This window comes from Somniosus microcephalus, chromosome 32 (assembly GCF_052327205.1).
Source record: "Somniosus microcephalus isolate GS21.2 chromosome 32, FLI_Smic_1.0, whole genome shotgun sequence".
NCBI lineage: Eukaryota > Metazoa > Chordata > Chondrichthyes > Squaliformes > Somniosidae > Somniosus > Somniosus microcephalus.
The window spans coordinates 15,865,170-15,885,739 of NC_141018.1; the positions used below are offsets into that span (position 1 = coordinate 15,865,170).

At 44.4% G+C, this 20,570-nt stretch overlaps 1 protein-coding gene across 5 annotated transcripts in view; it reads right to left on the reverse strand.

Moving 5' to 3' along the window:
* slc12a1 (solute carrier family 12 member 1) overlaps positions 1-20,570 on the reverse strand; it is a 102,858-nt gene that overhangs the window by 65,334 nt on the left and 16,954 nt on the right. For 3 of the 5 annotated variants that reach the window (XM_085972121.1, XM_085972119.1, XM_085972120.1), the window contains exons 5-12: positions 19,826-19,965; positions 19,559-19,669; positions 19,270-19,381; positions 19,024-19,151; positions 18,835-18,919; positions 8,192-8,373; positions 5,744-5,851; positions 3,358-3,481 (exon numbers count right to left, since the gene is read on the reverse strand). In XM_085972121.1, the coding sequence (XP_085828247.1) occupies positions 3,358-3,481; positions 5,744-5,851; positions 8,192-8,373; positions 18,835-18,919; positions 19,024-19,151; positions 19,270-19,381; positions 19,559-19,669; positions 19,826-19,965 (990 nt within the window). The remainder of the gene's footprint in view (positions 1-3,357; positions 3,482-5,743; positions 5,852-8,191; positions 8,374-18,834; positions 18,920-19,023; positions 19,152-19,269; positions 19,382-19,558; positions 19,670-19,825; positions 19,966-20,570) is intronic. The other 2 variants (XM_085972123.1, XM_085972124.1) reach the window with 1 other exon arrangement.

Sequence of the window (20,570 nt, forward strand, 5' to 3'; positions counted from 1 at the left end):
AAAGTAGAGAGGTTATGCTGAACCTTTATAAAGCATTGGCTAGGCCACAACTGGAGTATTACATCCAGTTCTGGTCAGCACATTTTAGGAAGGATGTGAAGGCCCTTGAGAAGGTGCATAGGAGATTTACCAGAATGGTTCTGGGGATGGAGGATCTTAGCTACAAGGACAGGTTGGAGAAGCTGGATTTGTTTTCATTAGAGCAAAGGAGGTTGAGGGGTGATTTGACAAAGGTGTACAAGATTAGGACGAGTTTGGATAGGCTAGACAGGGAAAGGCTGTTCCCACTAGTTGATGGTACAAGGACTAGGACACAGATTTAAGGTTTTGGGCAAGAGATACAGGGGGATGTGAGGAAAAGCTTTTTTACAGTGAGTGGTAATGACCTGGAACTCACTGCCGACGGAAGTGGTGGAAACGGAGACACTCAATGTTTTCAAGGGGAGACTGGATAGGCACTTGAGGGAAATAAACTTGCAGGGCTACGGGGATAGAGCGGGGGAATGGGACTGACTGGATTGCTCTCCAGAGAGCCGGCATGGACTTGATGGGCCAAATGGTCTCCTTTGTGCCATTATGACTAAGAACACAAATATTTATTTATAGGAATGTTATCTTAAAACCCAAATCTTTTTTCTCACCATATCCCTTCATTTATCTCAAAATCCCACCAATAGTGACAGTGTGTTTTCTGGGCAGTGTTGCTGTGTCCAGCATGTACTATTTTCAAAACTGAACGGTCAAATTAATATGCAAATCAGGAGCATGTTTTCAAATTTTGATAAGTGCAATTAGAGATTGTCCCCATTTTACACTTCAGTTTGTACTACATTTAAGTAAAACAAAACATAGATTCACAGTTCCATTTTGTACATAGGATTCAAGCACTCTAAATTATTTCTGTAATAAAACCATTCACACCCCTTTTCTCATTAATTTACAGGAAACTTTGTTATATCTGGCACCGACGGGACCGAGCTGTTGCCGATCTATCAAAACTGCCGGACATACCAGCGTTAATGTTGAAGCATAGAGGTTTTTATCTCCGTATCTGACAACAAACACTGTTGCTTAGCAACAGCTTCTAAACAGTCGGCCCGTACCTTGGAAGTGTCTCTGTAGCTTAGCAACAGCTTCAGAGAGACTTTCCAGAGCCTGACTATTGAAAAAAAAGCCACGAGAAGAAATAAACCTAACAAAACGGCTCCTGATTTCTGCCGGTAGATCGAGGTTTCCGGACATACAACCTCCGGATAAACCAAAGTCTCCTGTAATTTGATTGCCCTTTTCTTATTCCATACATATGTTTGTATGTGCCCTGTGCAGCCTAACATTTTCAGCAGTGGGGTACACAAGCACACACAAGAATATCTATATGGAATGAGAAAAAGTCAATTCATCCACCAAGGCTGCACCTTCACAGGTACAATCCACCTCATCATAAACTCTAGTGTAACTATTTAATCTCCCGAGGAAAAGCTGTGTATAAACAGCCCCAAAGGTAATCAAACAATACTCAATATCATCTATCCCACATTTTGGGTATTTAACTGTGGCTAAATTCTCTCCACAGACATTTCCTTAAACAAAGAAGCCCAGAAACCATCATGTTCCATAGAATATTTGATTATCTGGCTACTTATAACAGTCAATCATATTCCCTACCAGATATTTATCCAGTTCAATTTTGCAGGAGTTAATCAACATTAACAGTTTTTTGCTGGGAGCTTGTTCCACTATTCTGTGGGTTGGGGGAATCTCTCCAGTGGGATACAGGAACATTTCTTCTCACCTCTAGTCTTGGCTGAAGCTAATTTTACAATTATTTCGCTCCAGTCTATGTACATCACTGTGAAGTAGCCTGTTTTCATTTAGATTAGCCATAGCTCTTCTCTTTTGAAAAAAAGATTGCATATATCCTCAGTCTTTTTTTCCAAACAAATTCAGCTAGATGAATTCATAATCTAGACCCTTGCTGTTCTCCTAGAATGGAGAATCATAGAATGGTTACAACACGGAAGGCAGCTATTCAGCCTGTGCTGGCTCTCTGCAAGAGCACTTCAGCTAGTCCAACTCCCCCGCTGAACTTTCTCCAACTCATCAGTGCCATTTTGAAAATGCTGTACGCAATCACTAGTTATCGCGACAAGGTTACAGTAACTTGCTTTCATATGTAACAAATGATTAGCAGCTCAGAATCATTCATGTCAATGCACATTACTAAAAGTACACACAATTTGTTCATATTGAGGAGTCCAATGTGACCAAATTGTTTCTAGGGGTAGCTTGCATGGATAGCTGGCTTCAGAGACGGGTTTCCCTCAGACTGTAGCAATATATACCCTTGGTTTTCCTACATCAGTGCCCAGAGGTTCCTGTGATTGAGTGTCCGAGCTTTCATGTTGGTACAGAGCTCATGCTGACACCTTGGTTTGTGCCCAAAGGCTTTTACTAGAAGGTGTCCTCTCAGGATATATGCTCATGTGTGCTTTGGGAGCCCTCCACCTGACTTACACGTAGCTGGAGAGGGAAGAAAATTGATCGGGATGAGTTTTATTTAATTGTTTTCAAGAATCCGGAGCAGGATCTATAAAAAGCTTCAAGACAGTAACACCGCCTCATCATTTAGGTGACCTATCCAGGGGACTAGCTTGCCAAAATTGAGCTGCTTCCACATTGCCATTCACCCTCGTCTCTACAAATATCTCTGGTTCAAATTTTCAGTTACAGTACAGGTGCTCTCTTTGGTCATCCCTTCGCTCCCAAGGTGCTCACAAATGTCTAACCATCATTGTAACTGAACCCAGACTGTTGAGCTTATGCATCTATCCAAACTAGACACTTGGCTTACAAGATATCCCTGGCCAGAGATTGCTCAGACAACTGACCAGCATGTACTTGCCACATTCCTGGACTTGGATTCATTGTCAAACTGTTTAGAGTCAAAGCAGAACATGACATTTGTAAGTGCCTTGTTTGGAACATTCCTGGGAGGTCGTCCTGCAATCAGATGGTTTTGAAGTCCTTCAGAGGCTGGTGTTCCCCACTTTGTGAGGGGGGAACAAAATTCAGCAAGCATAGGTGGTCAATTATTTAATTTTTACATAAAATTGTATTCACATTTTAGTTTAATGCTAAAATTGCAGTAACAGCAATTTGAATTTCTTTATTACTGTAATACTTTTCAGTATCACGGAAAAGCTGAAAAACAGTTGGCCCAGGGAGTCGAGAGTTTTCCTGAGCCTGTGAACAGTTTAAAAGGTTAAAATGTTTTACTGAACAGAGGTAGAAGTGTCAACCAGTTTTTCAAACATAATTTTTAAAGCAAATAATTTTTTTTGACTAAACCTCACTTACCAATCAGAATGAATGCAACGGCAATAAAGAAGGTTAAAATGTAGCTTCTAATTGGTTCACTATTCTTCCCATATCCCTTGCCAAAGAAATACAGCCCCTTGTAAATATTATCCTTGCAGAGTGCCTGTAGGATCAATAAATTCAGTTACTCATAACATATATCAAACCTAATTACAGAAAGAAAAAAATCAGCTTAGCAGGAGAATACAATAAGTTTTAGCTATATGAAAAGGCTATTAGGCCCAATGAGATGGATCAACTCAGCCTGCAAGCTTTCTCACCGTATCACTCATTCCATTCTCTTTCCAGAAATCCATTTATACTAGTCGCTTCATTGGACATTCCTGGTAACATATTCCACAACTTGATTACCTTTTAGATGAAAAAGTTTCAGCTGACATCTGTTCTTGCTTCTAACTTCCTAATTTTCAATTTGCTCCTTTGCTATTCGAACCCTTCATTATAGTGAGCAATTTGCCTGTCAATCCCCTCCATATGCCTCAAAATTTCAACTAAGTCACTAAAATCTTGTTTTCCAAAAAAAATCAAGCCAATCAAGAACTGTCAGTATTTTTAAGGCAAGGTAACAAATCTCCTCTTAGCCATCTTTGCTCCAAGGAGAACAACCCCAGCTTCTCCAGTCTAGCCACATAACTGTAACCCTTCATAATTGTAACCCTTTATCCCTGGACCGTGGCTGCAGTGTGCACCATCTACAAGATGCACTGCAGCAACTCGCCAAGGCTTCTGTCCCAAACTCGCGACCTCTTCCACCTAGAAGGACAAGGGCAGCAGACGCATGGGAACACCACCACCTCCAAGTTCCCCTCCAAGTCACGCACCATCCTGACTTAGAAGTATATTTCCAATCCTTCATCGTCACTGGGTCAAAATCCTGGAACTCCCTCCCTAACAGCACTGTGGGAGTACCTTCACCACACGGACTACAGCGGTTCAAGGCGGCGGCTCACCACCACCTTCGAGGGCAATTAGGAATGGGCAATAAATGCTGGCCTTGCCACCGACGCCCAGATCCCATAAGCGAATATCCCTTCTGGACCGGGTGACTTATCCACTTTAAGTACTGCCAGCTTGTCTAGCACCTCCTCTATCTATTTTTATCTCATCCAGTATCCTGACAACTTCTTCGTTTACCGTAGATTTGGCAAAGTCCTCTTCCTTGGTAAACACCGATGCAAAGTACTTATTTAGTACCTCAGCCATGCCTTCTGCTGCCACCAATAGATCTCTATTTTGGTCCCTAATTGGCCCCACCTCCAACAACCCTTTTACTGTTAATATGCCTATAGAAACTTTTGGATTCCCTTTTATATTAGTACGAGAATAGATTGGTGGCTGTCTCTGCCCCTCTTATTTCCTTTTTCACTTCTCCTATGTACTTTTTATATTCAGCCGGATTCTCCCTTTTATTATCAAGCTGACGTCTGTCATATGCCCCCTTTTTCTGCTTTATCCTACTCTCCAACTGCCTAGTCATCCAGGGAGCTGTGACTTTAGTTGCCCTCCCTTTTCCCTTGTGGGAATGTACCTAGACTGTACCCAAACCTACTCCTGTTTCTATGAAGAGTGTAGACAATGTCACAGGTTAGCTCAAAAAGTTAGCCTCATTGATGGAATAAATAGAAGACAAACATTGCACATTTGTTTCATCCATGGCATAATCATATGCAAGAGATTCGTGAGCAACAAGTCTTCTTCAGTCTCGGAACAAATAATGTATTCAACTTCCTATGCAGTAGTCTACCTATACAATGCACCTGTGTAACTTGTGACATGATTAAATATGGAAGAGAAACTTGTTTGTTGAGAGAGGAGTTTTGGTCCAGTATGGAGCATGCACTTGCACTCAAGGTTACTTGCAAGATACAGAGGACATCAATAATTTGCATTTGGTTTAAGAGGAAGCATGGTATGTGTGTTCTAGTTATTAAAATATCACAGATACAAGGGTGATGTTTGCACCCGCACAACTATTTTTGGGTTATGAAAAGAGAACCTCCATGAATACAGCTGAAACTCACCGATTGCAGGTGTGCTCACAATTGTTTAATTTTTAAATTGGCAGTGGTTTTCTTGTATTCTACAAATGCGAAATAACAAGTGCGTCTCACGTTATATTTTGGACCACAAAGTATGCAAAATGTTATTCCAGTTACCTAGTGAGTAACTTAACATGTTTTTATTACAAATAAAAATCTTGTATTTGTTCGAACAGCTGTTTGCTATAAATAAAGAGATAGTTTCAGGTTTCAATTTATTAGTACGAACAACTTTCATGTTCAGGAAAATATGTTATACACAACAAGTAAAGAAAAACTGGTTTCTGTATTATACTTTATCACTGAATAATTAACTTCTTTCTTACCTGGAAAATTTTGGGTGCACTGACTAATGAGGCCAGGGCAGAGGAAAGAGTGGCTGAAAAGATTCCTGCAGTGATGAGGGGGCCAAAACCAGACACCATGCTCATGACCTACAAAGCAAGAAGAAAATAATGTCTAACTGCTCTTCTCTTCTATAACCTGGTATCGTACACATTCCCAAGTCAACCCTTTCATGGAAACATTTCTTTGTTTCAGTTCTTTAGGAAAAGATTTTGTTTTTTTATGTCCATGCATCTTTTACATTAGTGTTTGGTTCCTTTACAGGCACATTTGATTGAAATGTGGTAAAATGGTTAAAATTCTTGCAGTACACAGTATCAAGTACCAATTGTAAACTTATCACTTCTGTAACCTAAGGCACTACAGTAGTTTGAGAGGTGATAAATGGGTTGAAATAATGGGCCGGATTTTCCCATTGGAGGCTTCCTACGGGTGGATGCCTCTGATCTGGAAAAATCTACGCTCTTACCTGCTGGCTCCGTAGGTCCCGAGACTTCCGATCCTGGGCCTCTGCTCTATGAAATGCAAGAAGCCCAGGTATCCCAGGGGCGCATGTGGTTCACAAGCGTCCCTGGGATCACGTGGGCCATGGGGAACCAAAGAAGGGAATCCCCCTGCACACTTTTGACAGGTCTTTCCGCACAGATCTGTCAAAAGTATGAATGGGAATCACTTAAAAAAGTTAAACACGAAATAAATTTTTCTTTAAATCACGTATTTAAAATTAGTTAAAATTACATTAAATTAAATGTTTTAAACAAAAATTTATTTTTTTGACCTTTTCTTAGAAGTATTTTTAAATTATAAATGAGTGAACATTTAAACAATTATTCTGGTAAAAGCAGGCCTTGTGCCTGCTTTTATCAGGCGTAAGATTTTTCAAGGTTTTCAGCAGGTGGAGGTTGTGCAGAAAGCGGAACACTCTGCCCGCAGAGGCCCTTTTCCTGGGCAGGCAGATGATCTGTCAAGAGGATTCTTAACAGATCGGAAGTGCCGGATTTTAGCGCATGCGCTTCGCATGCCTGAAACCGGCACGTGCGAGGCCGCTACGGGGTGCGTACAAACCTCGTACGCACCCATGGGGGTCGGAATATCCGGCCCACTAAATCGTTACAGAAAATGAGAAGCAGCACATCTTCCTGCTGTGAGATGCATTCATATTTCAAGAAAATAAAAGAAACACTGAATTTGAAAGAAAAATTGAACTGAGTCTATCTTATTCCTCAGTCTAAGTTCACAACATTAATGCTATATATAACCATAAAACTAGTATTCAAAATTTTGATTTTTTTTATATTAAAATGCTAGAACAATCTAGGCTTTGGTTGAATATGCAGCCATAAATCTGTAAATTCTGGATAAATGCTGCCAGACACTACGCCGTCAGAAGGGCCTTGCATACAGCCAGCACATATTGGAAATGATGTGTGTGCTGCCCACGCTTCTCCATCTATTTTCTAATGTACACTCGCCAATGGTACGGGCCTTAAGTTCGCAGGCAGCGGGAAATGGGCTCGGTTTTAACTGCCCTAACACCCTGTTTTCACCAGGTGGATGGGGTTAAAATTGACCCCAATGATGGAAAGCAGCTGGGATGAGAATTCCAGGAATGATAATCAGTTGAAATACAAACACAAATGGGAAGAAGAAAACTCTAATAATGGCATGTGGAACATTTGTGTCAGGAACATCCTAAAGAAACAGAAATACATGCATCTTATTAACACCCGTCATTGAAATGTCACACACAATTCATTACACCTTCGTATGCAGTTCTACATAGGCACACATGGCAGTCATTCTGCATCTAACATCCCATAAAGCAGTTAAATGAATGCCCAGTTAATCTGTTTTTGTTTGGTTGTATTGATAGATGGAGGAATACTAGCCTTGACACCAGGAGAATTCTTTGCTCTTCTTCAGATGATACCATGGAACCTTTAACGCCCACATCAACACACAGGGAAAAGCTAGCTTTTCATCCACAGAGGCGTGAAGTAATCAAACGCACTGAGCCACAGGTCTGTATAGAAGAATCAATGTATAGAACAAGCCCAGGAAAAGAGGGGTGTTTTATACTTAGCTTGGAGAACTCCAGTGACTATTCCCACACTGACAGAGGCCACACTTAGTCTTTCCAAAATCGGCTATTATTAAGGCTACTAACACAAATCTACATCCTTACAACAGAAAAATCCCAAAATAGTGGGTGCCAACCTGAAATTTAGATGGCCCACCTATAATTGATTCCGCTGGAAAGGGGGGAAAAAAAAACATCGGGCAGTTTCTGTAATGTGCACCCAACCTGCAACGCCAGTTTTACACTCCAGCGATACTGAAAATTACCCCCATTATCTCCTGTATTCAGTGTAAAGGTTCTCACCCAACAAAAAGAGAGATTAAATTAGGCTTCAATTGACCACAATTACCTGGAAGTTATTCATTAAACCAAAATGACATGGGTGTGTGTTACAGGCAGAGAAATCATATCCCAGCATACAGGCTGCTGAACCATTACAGCTTGTCGAAGAACTGACGGTGTCATTGACACTTCCAGTGGCATCACGTACAACAGTAGCACCTGAAAGGAAAGACAGCAAAAAAGATTTCACTGTTTATAAACAGTGCAGATTAAGTCTCAAGTAAATACAGAGTTAAACTACCTATTCGAGGTTATAGCTTAAGAGGCTTTCTGCTTATATAAACTTGCTTTTATATAGTGCTTTCATGTCCTCAGGGTATTAATGAGCCCTTCACAGCCAATTAAGTACTTTTGAAGTGTAGACACTATTCAAATCAAATCAAAAATCAAATCAACTTTTATTGACATTGTTAGTGCACAAGTGCAGTACAACGAAATGTAGGCTTGCGGCTCCCGAGAGTGTACATTTAGATTAAGACATTTAAACATTCAACATACATTTGGCTTGTAATACATTAACATAAACATAATAAAGTGCATTGGCAGATGTGCAGGCTTTAGAGTTTATTTGTGGAGTTCAGTAGGATGACAGCCCTGGGAAAGAAGCTGTTCCTAAATCTGGTCGTTCGGGTGCGAATGCATCTGTAGCGTCTCCCAGATGGCAGGAGGGCGAACAGACTGTGGCTGGGGTGGGTAGGGTCTTTGATGATGGACCGTGACCTCCGTAAACAGCGTTTCTAGTATATGTGCTCTATGGTCGGTAGCCGGGTGCCGGTAATGCGTTGGGCAGTTTTGACTACCCGCTGCAGGGCTTTCTGGTCATTGTGATATAGGCGAATGCGGCAATTAATTTGCACACAGCCAGGTGCCACAATAAGCAATTGTACGAAGTCACACAACACCAGGTTATAGTCCAACAGTTTTATTTGAAATCACAAGCTTTCGGAGCGCTGCTCCTTCGTCAGGTGAAGTGGAGATGTGTGGTAAACCACGTTCACTATCGTATCACTGTTAGTAGTTAGCACTGTTCACCACTGTTCGTTATAACTGTATCACTGACCACTATTGTATCACGGTACGAGGTCGCCTCTTGCCACACTGCTATACCTGGGATGACCACTGCCGACTCCGCCTTGGCTCCACCCACCAGGCCAGGTATAAAGGTGAGCGACTGGCTGGTATTCCTCCTGCTTGGATCGGATCACCCACGAGAGTGGGCTCTGTTATTTAGTCAATAAAAACCTTTAGTCACCTTCGTAACTCTTCGCCTTTTATTGGAGGAATTGATAGGTATATCAATTTTATTGACTAAATTTAATGATGTCCGACAACGAGTCACAACCGGCGGAGGAGCCACCAGCGCAGCTCCCAGGAGCACAGCCACACCAGCCAGCTTGGCTGCGAGCCCTCAGACCGTCGTACCTGGACCTGAACCCACGAGCAGCAAACTCAGCCGCAGACTTTAAACACTGGCTGGTCTGCTTCGAATCATACCGGAGAGAATCCAGCGTCCCTCAGGCATCCAAACTAAGTGTCCTGCAGGCACAACTGAGCCCGAGAGTATACACTCTCATCGAGGACATGACTACCTACGAGACCGCCATCAACCTGCTGAAACAGAAGTACCGGACCCCGGTAAACTACATGTACGCTAGGCACCTCCTAAGATCACGGCCGCAACAGCCAGGAGAATCAGTAGCCGAATTCTCACAGGCGCTATATGCACTCGCCAGGAACTGTGACTTTAAATCGGTGTCGGCAGCCGAAAATACTGAAGATAATATCCGCGACGCATTCCTGAAAGGCCTACGGTCCGAGTACTCACGGCAAAGACTGCTGGAAGCTAAAGACCTCAGCATGGAAAAAGCTGAAGCCCTCGCTATCTCCCTGGAAGTGGCCCACCAAGATCAGGAAGCATTCACCAGGTACTGCTCGCGACCCTGGGACTCGGGCCCGACCCCTACCACAGCACCCTTCCCAGCGCCGCCCCCGGGACCTACCTCTGCGTCGGCGTCCCGGACCCGACCGGCCCCGCCACCGGCCCCGACATCCGCGATCGGGCCGCCGGCTGTTTTTTTTGTGGCCAGGAGAAGCACCCGAGGTCGCGCTGCCCAGCCAAGAACTCCATATGCAAAACCTGCCTGAAGAAAGGCCACTTCTCCAAGGCCTGCAGGAGCGGATCCTCAGAGGCCAGCAGTGCCGCATGCGAACTATGGGGGCGGCCATCTTCGTTTAGGGCAACTGAGGCCAGCATCCCCACACATGAGTCATGGGGGCGGCCATCTTTGTTTAGGGCAACTGAGGCCAGCATCCCCACACATGAGTCATGGGGGCGGCCATCTTTGATTAAGGCAACTGACCCCAATAGTGCCTCATGTGAGCTACGGGGGCAGCCATCTTCTCCGTCATTTTGCCCTACCTCGTGGGAGACGCCATTTTACTCACCACGCCCGACCGCCTCGCCCGCAGATGACAACGACTCGCTCAGCTACACACTAGCTTCCGTCACCCTGGACCAAGCCCGCCCGCACCATCTGTCCAAGTCAATGATGGACATCAAAGTGAACGGCCACGCCACGACCTGCCTGTTCGACAGCGGAAGCACGGAGAGCTTCATCCACCCAGACACGGTGAGCCACTACTCCCTCTCTGTCCGACCAACGCGCAGCCGAATCTCGATGGCATCGAGGTCCCACGCCACGGACATCAGCGGCTACTGTGTCGTGACCCTGTCGGTTAAGGGCACGGAGTATAAAAACTTTAAACTCCTCGTCCTCCCCCATCTCTGCGCTGCCGTCCTACTAGGGCTGGACTTCCAATCCCACCTCCAAAGCGTAACCCTAGCATACGGTGGACCCCTCCCCCCACTCACAGTCAACAACCAGCAAACGTTAAATCGCCCACCGCGTAACACCTGCAGCCTCTCCACCCTCAAGGTCCCGCCACCCTCTCTGTTTGCTAACCTTACCCCTGACTGCAAACCCGTCGCTACCAAGAGCAGGCGGTATAGCGCCGGGGACAGAGCCTTCATTAGCTCTGAGGTGCGGCGCCTCCTGAAAGAGGGCATTATCGAGGGGAGCAGCAGCCCCTGGCGTGCCCAGGTCGTAGTCGTAAAGACCGGCGATAAAAACCGCCTGGTCATCGACTACAGCCAGACCATAAACAGATATACCCAGCTGGACGCATACCCCCTCCCCCGCATATCTGATATGGTCAATCAGATTGCACAGTATAAAGTATTCTCGACCATCGACCTGAAGTCGGCCTACCACCAACTCCCTATCCACCCTGAGGACCGCCAGTATACCGCCTTCGAGGCGAATGGGCGCCTATACCACTTCCTTAGGGTCCCCTTCGGTGTCACTAATGGGGTCTCGGTCTTCCAAAGGGAGATGGACCAGATGGTTGACCAGAACGAACTGCAGGCTACATTCCCCTACCTAGATAACGTCACTATCTGCGGCCGCGACCGGCAGGAACATGACGCGAATCTGGAGAAATTCCTCCGTACGGCCCAACGGCTGAACCTCACCTACAATAAGGAGAAATGCGTGTTTAACACCACGCGCCTTGCCATCCTCGGCTGCGTAGTGGAGAACGGAATCATCGGCCCCGACCCAGAAAGAATGCGCCCCCTCATGGAGCTACCCCTCCCCCACTGCCCTAAAGCACTTAGGAGAACCCTGGGGCTTTTCGCCTACTATGCCCAATGGGTACCCAATTACGCGGACAAAGCCAGACCCCTCCTAAAAGCCACTTCCTTCCCCCTCACGGAGGAGGCGTGCGCGGCCTTCTCCCTCATTAAGGGAGACATAGCCAAGGCCACGATGCACGCAGTGGACGAGTCCATCCCCTTCCAGGTGGAGAGCGACGCATCCGACTTCGCCTTAGCCGCCACCCTAAACCAGGAGGGGAGGCCAGTGGCCTTCTTCTCAAGGACCCTACAGGGCCCCGAGATCCGACATTCGTCGGTCGAGAAAGAGGCCCAGGCGATCGTGGAGGCAGTACGGCGCTGGAGGCACTACCTGGCAGGCAAACGATTTACCCTCCTCACCGACCAGCGTTCGGTGGCTTTCATGTTTAATAACAAGCTGAAGGGCAAAATCAAGAATGACAAGATTTTGAGATGGAGAATCGAGCTCTCCACCTACGATTATGAGATCTTGTACCGGCCAGGCAAGCTGAACGAATCCCCTGATGCCCTTTCACGAATGACATGCGCCAGCGCGCATATCGATAGGCTTCAGACCCTCCACGACCAGCTCTGCCACCCCGGAGTCACCAGACTCTACCATTTCATTAAGGCCCGCAACCTGACCTACTCCATCGAGGAGGTCAGGACCATGACCAGGAACTGCCAGACCTGTGCGGAGTGCAAACCGCACTTCTATAGGCCGGACCGAGCAAGCCTGATCAAGGCCACCCGCCCCTTCGAGCGCCTGAGCATCGACTTTAAGGGGCCCCTCCCGTCCTCTGACCGTAATGTGTACTTCCTCAACATCGTTGATGAGTACTCCCGTTTCCCCTTTGCCTTCCCCTGCCCCGACATGACCAGTAGCACGGTCATTAAGTGCCTGAATGCCCTCTTCGCCTTGTTCGGGTTCCCGAACTATATACACAGCGACCGGGGCTCCTCCTTCATGAGCGACGAACTCCGGCAATACCTCCTTGAGAGAGGTATTGCAGCAAGCAGGACCACCAGCTACAACCCCAGAGGTAACGGTCAGGTGGAAAGAGAGAACGCGACGGTATGGAAGGCCGTCCTCTTAGCCTTAAAGTCTAAGGGCCTCCCAACCTCCCGCTGGCTAGAAGTCCTCCCGACAGCGCTGCACTCCATCCGGTCATTACTTTGCACGGCCACTAACACCACCCCCCATGAACGAATGTTCGTTTTCCCCAGGAAGTCGACTACGGGAACCACTCTACCAACCTGGCTGACCGCCCCGGGGCCGGTCTGGCTGCGGAAACACGCGAGGGCCTATAAAACGGACCCCCTGGTCGAGAGGGTGAACCTCCTGCACGCCAACCCCCAGTACGCCTACGTGGCGTACCCAGACGGGCGGGAGGACACTGTCTCCCTACGAGACCTCGCACCCTCAGCCGATCCGGAAACACCGCCACCACCACCCCCAACCCCAGCCCAGGTAGACGGCATGCCGGAACCCCACGAGCCCTCGCCGACCACGCAAACACCAGCATCAACACCGGATAAGGCACCAGCACCGGATAAGGCAACACCACCGCTGCGGCGATCGGAGAGGCTTACGAAGCCTCCGGACAGACTGACCTACCAGAATTGGTAGTACACTTCACCCCGCCGGACTTAATTCTAAACAAGGGGTGAATGTGGTAAACCACGTTCACTATCGTATCACTGTTAGTAGTTAGCACTGTTCACCACTGTTCGTTATAACTGTATCACTGACCACTATTGTATCACGGTACGAGGTCGCCTCTTGCCACACTGCTATACCTGGGATGACCACTGCCGACTCTGCCTTGGCTCCACCCACCAGGCCAGGTATAAAGGTGAGCGACTGGCTGGTATTCCTCCTGCTTGGATCGGATCACCCACGAGAGTGGGCTCTGTTATTTAGTCAATAAAAACCTTTAGTCACCTTCGTAACTCTTCGCCTTTTATTGGAGGGTAATACATTAACATAAACATAATAAAGTGCATTGGCAGATGTGCAGGCTTTAGAGTTTATTTGTGGAGTTCAGTAGGATGACAGCCCTGGGAAAGAAGCTGTTCCTAAATCTGGTCGTACAGGTGCGAATGCATCTGTAGCGTCTCCCAGATGGCAGGAGGGCGAACAGACTGTGGCTGGGGTGGGTAGGGTCTTTGATGATGGACCGTGACCTCCGTAAACAGCGTTTCTAGTATATGTGCTTTATGGTCGGTAGCCGGGTGCCGGTAATGCGTTGGGCAGTTTTGACTACCCGCTGCAGGGCTTTCCGGTCATTGTGATATAGGCGAATGCGGCAATTAATTTGCACACAGCCAGGTGCCACAATAAGCAATTGTACGAAGTCACACAACACCAGGTTATAGTCCAACAGTTTTATTTGAAATCACAAGCTTTCGGAGCGCTGCTCCTTCGTCAGGTGAAGTGGAGATGCATAAAGACACAGCTTATATAGTCAGAGAATAATGCCAGATGATTGCAGGTAACCTTTCTAACTGCCATTTATCACACCTCGACAGAGATAATCACAGCAATCAAAGGTGTGAATGGTGTTCAAACAGGTCAGTCAGGAAAATATTACATCAAAGAACAATGAGGTGGGGTCACAAGGGGTCAAATGTTGCAGATGCTGGGGTCTGTATGGAAAAACAAAAAACAGACAAAAAAACATTTTGTTTTGCTGGAAATCACAGCAGGTCCAGCCGCATCTGTGTAGAGAGAATAAGCCAACGACGACTCGAGTCTGGATGACCTTACGTCAGGTGGGGTTACATGTAGCGTGACATGAACCCAAGATCCCGGTTGAGGCCGTCCTCATGAGTGCGGAACTTGGCTATCAGTTTCTGCTCTATGATTTTGCGTTGTCATGTGTCTCGAAGGCCACCTTGGAGAATGCTTACCTGAAGATCAGAGGCTGAATGTCCTTGACTGCTGAAGTGTTCCCCGGCAGTCAAGCATTCTCCAAGGCGGCCTTCGAGACACACAACGCAAAATCGTAGAGCAGAAACTGATAGCCAAGTTCCGCACTCATGACAGCCTCAACCGGGATCTTGGGTTCATGTCACGCTACATGTAACCCCACCTGACGTAGGGTCATCCAGACTCAAGTCGTCGTTGGCTTGTTCTCTCTACACAGATGCGACCGGACCTACTGTGATTTCCAGCAAAAAAAATGTTTGTCGTTTTTTGTTTTTCCATACAGACCCCAGCATCTGCAACATTTGACCCCTTGTGACCCCACCTCATTGTTCTTTGATGTAATGTTTTCCTGACTGACCTGTTTGGACACCATTCACACCTTTTATTGCTGTGATGATCTCTGTCGAGGTGTGATAAATGGCAGTTAGAAAGATTACCTGTAATCATCTGGCATTATTCTCTGACTATATAAGCTGTGTCTATATGCATCTCTCCACTTCACCCGACAAAGGAGCAGCGCTCCGAAAGCTTGTGATTTCAAATAAAACTGTTGGACTATAACCTGGTGTTGTGTGACTTCGTACATTTGTCCACCCCAGTCCAACACCGGCGTCTCCACACCACAATAAACAATGAGATAAATGAACAGATGATGTTTTTTGGTGGTGTTGGATGAAGGATAAATGTTGGACACAACACCAGAAAAGCACTCTTGTACTTCAATTAAAACTATGGGATCTATGTCCACCTGAGAGCAGACAAGGCCTCGGTTTAAACGTTTAACATATGGCACATGACAGGGCAGAACTCCCCTCGTACTGCAGTTGGAAGTGTCAGCCTAGATTGTGCGCTCAGTGGGCTTGAACCCACAACCTTCTGATTCAGAGGCAAGATTGGTACCACTGAGCCAAGGCTGACAGTGATAACAGTCACACAATAATTAATAAAACAATAATCACACATGTCCATACAGCACTATGTTTATAATTAAGGCATACTCAAACAGCTAGCCTATTACCAAAATATTTCACACTGCACCCTGAAAACTAAGGTAAACGTCAGCCTATGTTAACAAGTTGCAATCACATTTAAATTTTTTTTAGCCATGATCACAGAAATGGCAATATTCACAGGAGATACTGTACACAACTAATTTAACTCTGCCTTAAGTCTAATCTAAAATATTTTTGCTGTTGAATCAATAGTTTAATAAAGGAAATAGAATGTTAGAGTGCAGTATCAAAATCATGGGGTATAGTTGTTATATATAGTTGTAACTTTCTGTTCCTGGGTATTTTTTCTGCATAAATGAAGGTCATGGAGGATATTTTTCATTATATATAACGAAGATAGTGGTTCAGATGACCGGTATAAATTATTCATGCTTCATAGTTGTTTGACTTTGTCTTGATTTATTGATTGCATTACTCCCAGATATCTATTGTTCTTTATTACTGGGATTCTACAACATATGATACTGATCACAACAATCCATTGATGAATCTGACTGCAAGATCCAAAAGTCATGAGCACCATGTGCAATTTTCTGTTTATTCCATGGTCACATTTACACAGGAGCCAAAACGTGTAGACTGCAAATTATGTGATAATTAAATACAGTTACACATAATTCACCACTAGAATCCCAGTAATAGAGAACAAAGAAATTAAAGCAACAATTAAAATTTAAACACTGTAGTCAGTTCTAGTGCAGTACAAACACATATTTGGCTGCATTGACCTACATACCAGAGCAGTATAATTTAAGTATTTGACAGATGAGCTAAGAGAACAGCAAATTTTAAGCAGTAATTCTAGTTTAGTACCGTAAATTACTATTTGTGCTATGTAGTATATGTCTATACCCTTACTTCTGTAAATCAGTTAATTGTAAATAAATGAAATCAGTATGGATCTTCATTCGGTATTTTCCTCCTTTCTGACTGATGCAATGGGCATGCTCCAGAAATTCCAGTGTGCGGCATTACTGCTTAGCAGGGTATAAGCCAAAGACAACCAGATCCCAAGAGGTGAGGAAGTCTGTGGGGAGTCTGATTACAATCAAGTGCTATGGAAAAAGCCTGATCTCTAACAAAAGCAGCATTAGTGCAGTGTAATTTTGTTCTTGATAAACTCCATGAAAATAGGGAGCCATTGTGCATTTGATGGTCTAGTTATAATCTTATTATACCTACTATACTTGTTTTGCATTATACTAAGTTCCACAAACAACATTCCATGTGGCTATATTGATATGGGACTCTCAAATGGATATATATTATATATATATACCTACACATTAGTTATTGTTTAGAACATGAATAATCCAAGTAAAGCAAATTATTTATACTGGTAAAGTGATGATATGTCAAAAACAATAGAATGTTCTGCAGTTATTAATTTTGTAATCATGGATCTGAAGAGACCATTCTAATTAGTTAGCTTACATCTCGTGTTGTTTGGTGGCAACTTTAGTGCTACAAAAAAATAAGCTGCCTAGAAAATTGGCCTTTAAAGCCAGTGTCTGAACTTTCAGAATGAAAAAAAGAAAAATAATACAGTAAATCAAAAAAGGTTAAACGTAATACTTTAGAGAAAAATATTAGATTAGATAGGGAATATGTACAATTATAAAATATGCCAGATTGAGAATGAAAAACCAGAGGGCAATAGGACAGGAAATAAAAACAACAAGGTGACCAGAATTAAAGTTTTACATTTATTTACAGTTAAAGTTTGTTCATTTAGTTTTGTATTTTATATAATCACAGGACATGAAACTATAAGCAAACAAAACTAGTCGTCCCAGAGACAGATGGGAGAATTTTAACCCCACAATGGGCGGGAGGATCGTGGGTTTAAACATCAGTAAATATGTGAAACCTGACCTGCTGCAAAAGCGCCTACTTCTGGTTTAACCGTGGAGTTTGGGGCGTCCGATTAACCTACTCGAGAGGCGGGCTTGTGATTATAATCAATCAGCTAAAGGGTGCTGGGAGCAGCCGCTTCCAGCAGGCAAGTGCTTTTTAGAGCGCTGCTTGTGTGCCAGCAGGCGAGGGAGTGCTTTCCCTCGGTTGCTCAAGCAAATCTTCTACTGTGATAAGTCGAACCCCCCTGCAATTTTTGCCTCCCTCCCCATGATCTGCTGACCCCCCTCCACTATGCCACCATCATTCCCTCCCTCCCTCCGAGCCACCTAACCATACCCCGATCTTTTCCGACTGCCGGGGACCACCCCCAGTTGTGGCCTTCTGCCGAGCGGAAAACAGTTTAAGAAAATGATAGTGAGGTTCTGCCATTAAATTCGGCAGTGCCTTCGCGTTCCCAGGTTCCCTCCTGCAAACAGGGGATCCTGGGTTCCTGCCCCACAAATTCGGGGCCAAAAGCTTTCCTGGACCCGGCAGCAGTCTGAAGGTTAAGGTATCTATCTCATTAATGCATTTATGACAAAAGTATTGTTCAATTTTTGAAAATAAAAGCCTGTTATATCATTTTAGTATTTTTACACTGTATGCACAAAGATCTGGGCAAGACTTTCCACTTCTGTACATACCAGCCGATTTCCGCCCATTCCTAATATGGGCTGAAAATCTCAACTGCCGATGTAGAAATGGAAAATCCAGGCCATGAAGTACTTATTTACAGGAAACTTTCTGGTATCCAGCACGGACAGGACCGACGTGGTGCCGGTTCATCAACAATTCCGGATAACCGAACGCTATAGTAAAAGATACGGAGCCGAGAGCTCCGTATAAAGCAACAAACCCAGCTTCAAAACAATCAGCACAAGTTGCAAGCGTCTCTGTAGCTTAGCAACAGCTTCAGCTACACCCTTGCACAGCAACAAATCAATTAAAAAAAAGTAACTAAAAGTAAAAAAAAGTTATCTGAACCGACTCCTGAATTTTGCTGGTGGATAGAGCGTTCCGGTTATTATGGGGCCGGTTAATCGAAAGTTTCCTGTATGTTCATTTGTCTACAATCTCTTGTGCTCATGTTTCAGTTTCTAAACAATCATTATTCAAGAACGAGTAATTTACCTTACCTATACAGATGGCAACAATTATATAAGTCAAAGCTGTTATGAAGATAGCCAACATCGTTCCTTTAGGGATGGCTACTTGTGGATCCTAAAATGCAAAGTTGTGAGTCACAAAGCTTTGCTTTATAAATTAAATAATCTTAAAATATCAAAAGTAATCAATTTATTTCCCATTAATCATTTGGAACATACCTTTAGATCACCAGAGATGTTGGCACCAGCAAGAATACCAGTAGCAGCTGGGAAAAAGATGGCGAAGACGGAGAAGAAACCTTCCCCATCACTAAAAGATGGCCCAAAATTCTCGGCAAATACGTTAGCTGTATAGGTTCAAAATAAATGGTAGGAAACTGCTAAATTTAGCACTCAAAATTAACTGGACTGAAGTTTTAATCCCTCCCACCAAACTTGTTATTTATAACAGAACACAGAACTTGCCATGGTAGTTAAAGAAACCTTTGCCTTTTTTTTCAGTAGTACTTGGAATGACAGTCCCAATAAAGAAGTTAACAATACCGATAAGAAGAATTATCAGAAGAATAACTTGAGCCTGTTGAGACAAAAGTAGCTGCTTAATTCTGCATCAACACCACACTTGCTATCAGAGTAAATAACTGACAAAATATAATTTGGGTTTTACCTAAACACGACATAAGACACTTTATAAAAGTAACTTCTACTTTAAGCTGAACAGTTATACATTTTAAAAATGCAGCTAAAAACATACCTTTGTTTCCCACTCCATGCCAGCTACAGTTATACCAAGAAGTGCTACTACTGTAATGCAACCTACTATTCGGATATCACTGACTGGATCCACCATGAGTGCATTATTTTCCTACAAAAGGACAAATTATTGCCAAAAATAGTAATGAAGTTCAGACAGGATTCTTATGAAAAGTGAATTAATTTATGCTACATTCTTATTTATAATGAAATAAGTTTGTAAAGATAACAGCTATACATTTAGTAACAAACTTAAATGATGTATTACCTTCAGGATATCCACTACAGTTTCTGCAAACCCAACGACATACATGGCCACAGCTACAGCATTAGCAAAGGAAAAGATTAAGCCAATAGAGCCACCAAATTCTGGTCCTAAACTTCTGGATATGAGATAGTAGGCACCACCTGTTTAGATTAAACGATAGTTAATACTAAAACTAGAAGTCACATGTCAATAAAGATTGCGCCCAAATTATAGAAACATAGAAGATAGGAGGAGTAGGCCATTCGGCCCCTCGAGCCTGCTCCATTCGATGAGATCATGGCTGATCATCCAAACTCAGTACCCCGTACCTGCCTTCTCCCCATATCCCTTGATACCTTTAGCTCTAAGAAATATATCTAACTCCTTCTTGAATATATTTAAAGACTTGGCCTCAACCGCCTTCTGTGGTAGAGAATTCCACAGGTTCACCACTCTCTGGGTGAAGAAATTCTTCCTCATCTCTGTCCTAAATGGCTTACCCTTTATCCTTAGACTATGACCCCTGGTTCTGGACTCTCCGACCATCAGGAACATTCTACCTGCATCTAGTTTGTCCAGACCGGTCAGAATTTTATACGTTTCGATGAGATCCCCTCTCATTCTTCTAAACTCCAGCGAGTATAAGCCCAATCGACCCAATCTCTCCTCATACGTCATTCCTGCCATCCCAGGGATCAGCCTTGTGAATCTTCGCTGAACTCCTTCCATGGCAAGAACATCCTTCCTCAGATAATTATGGATATAG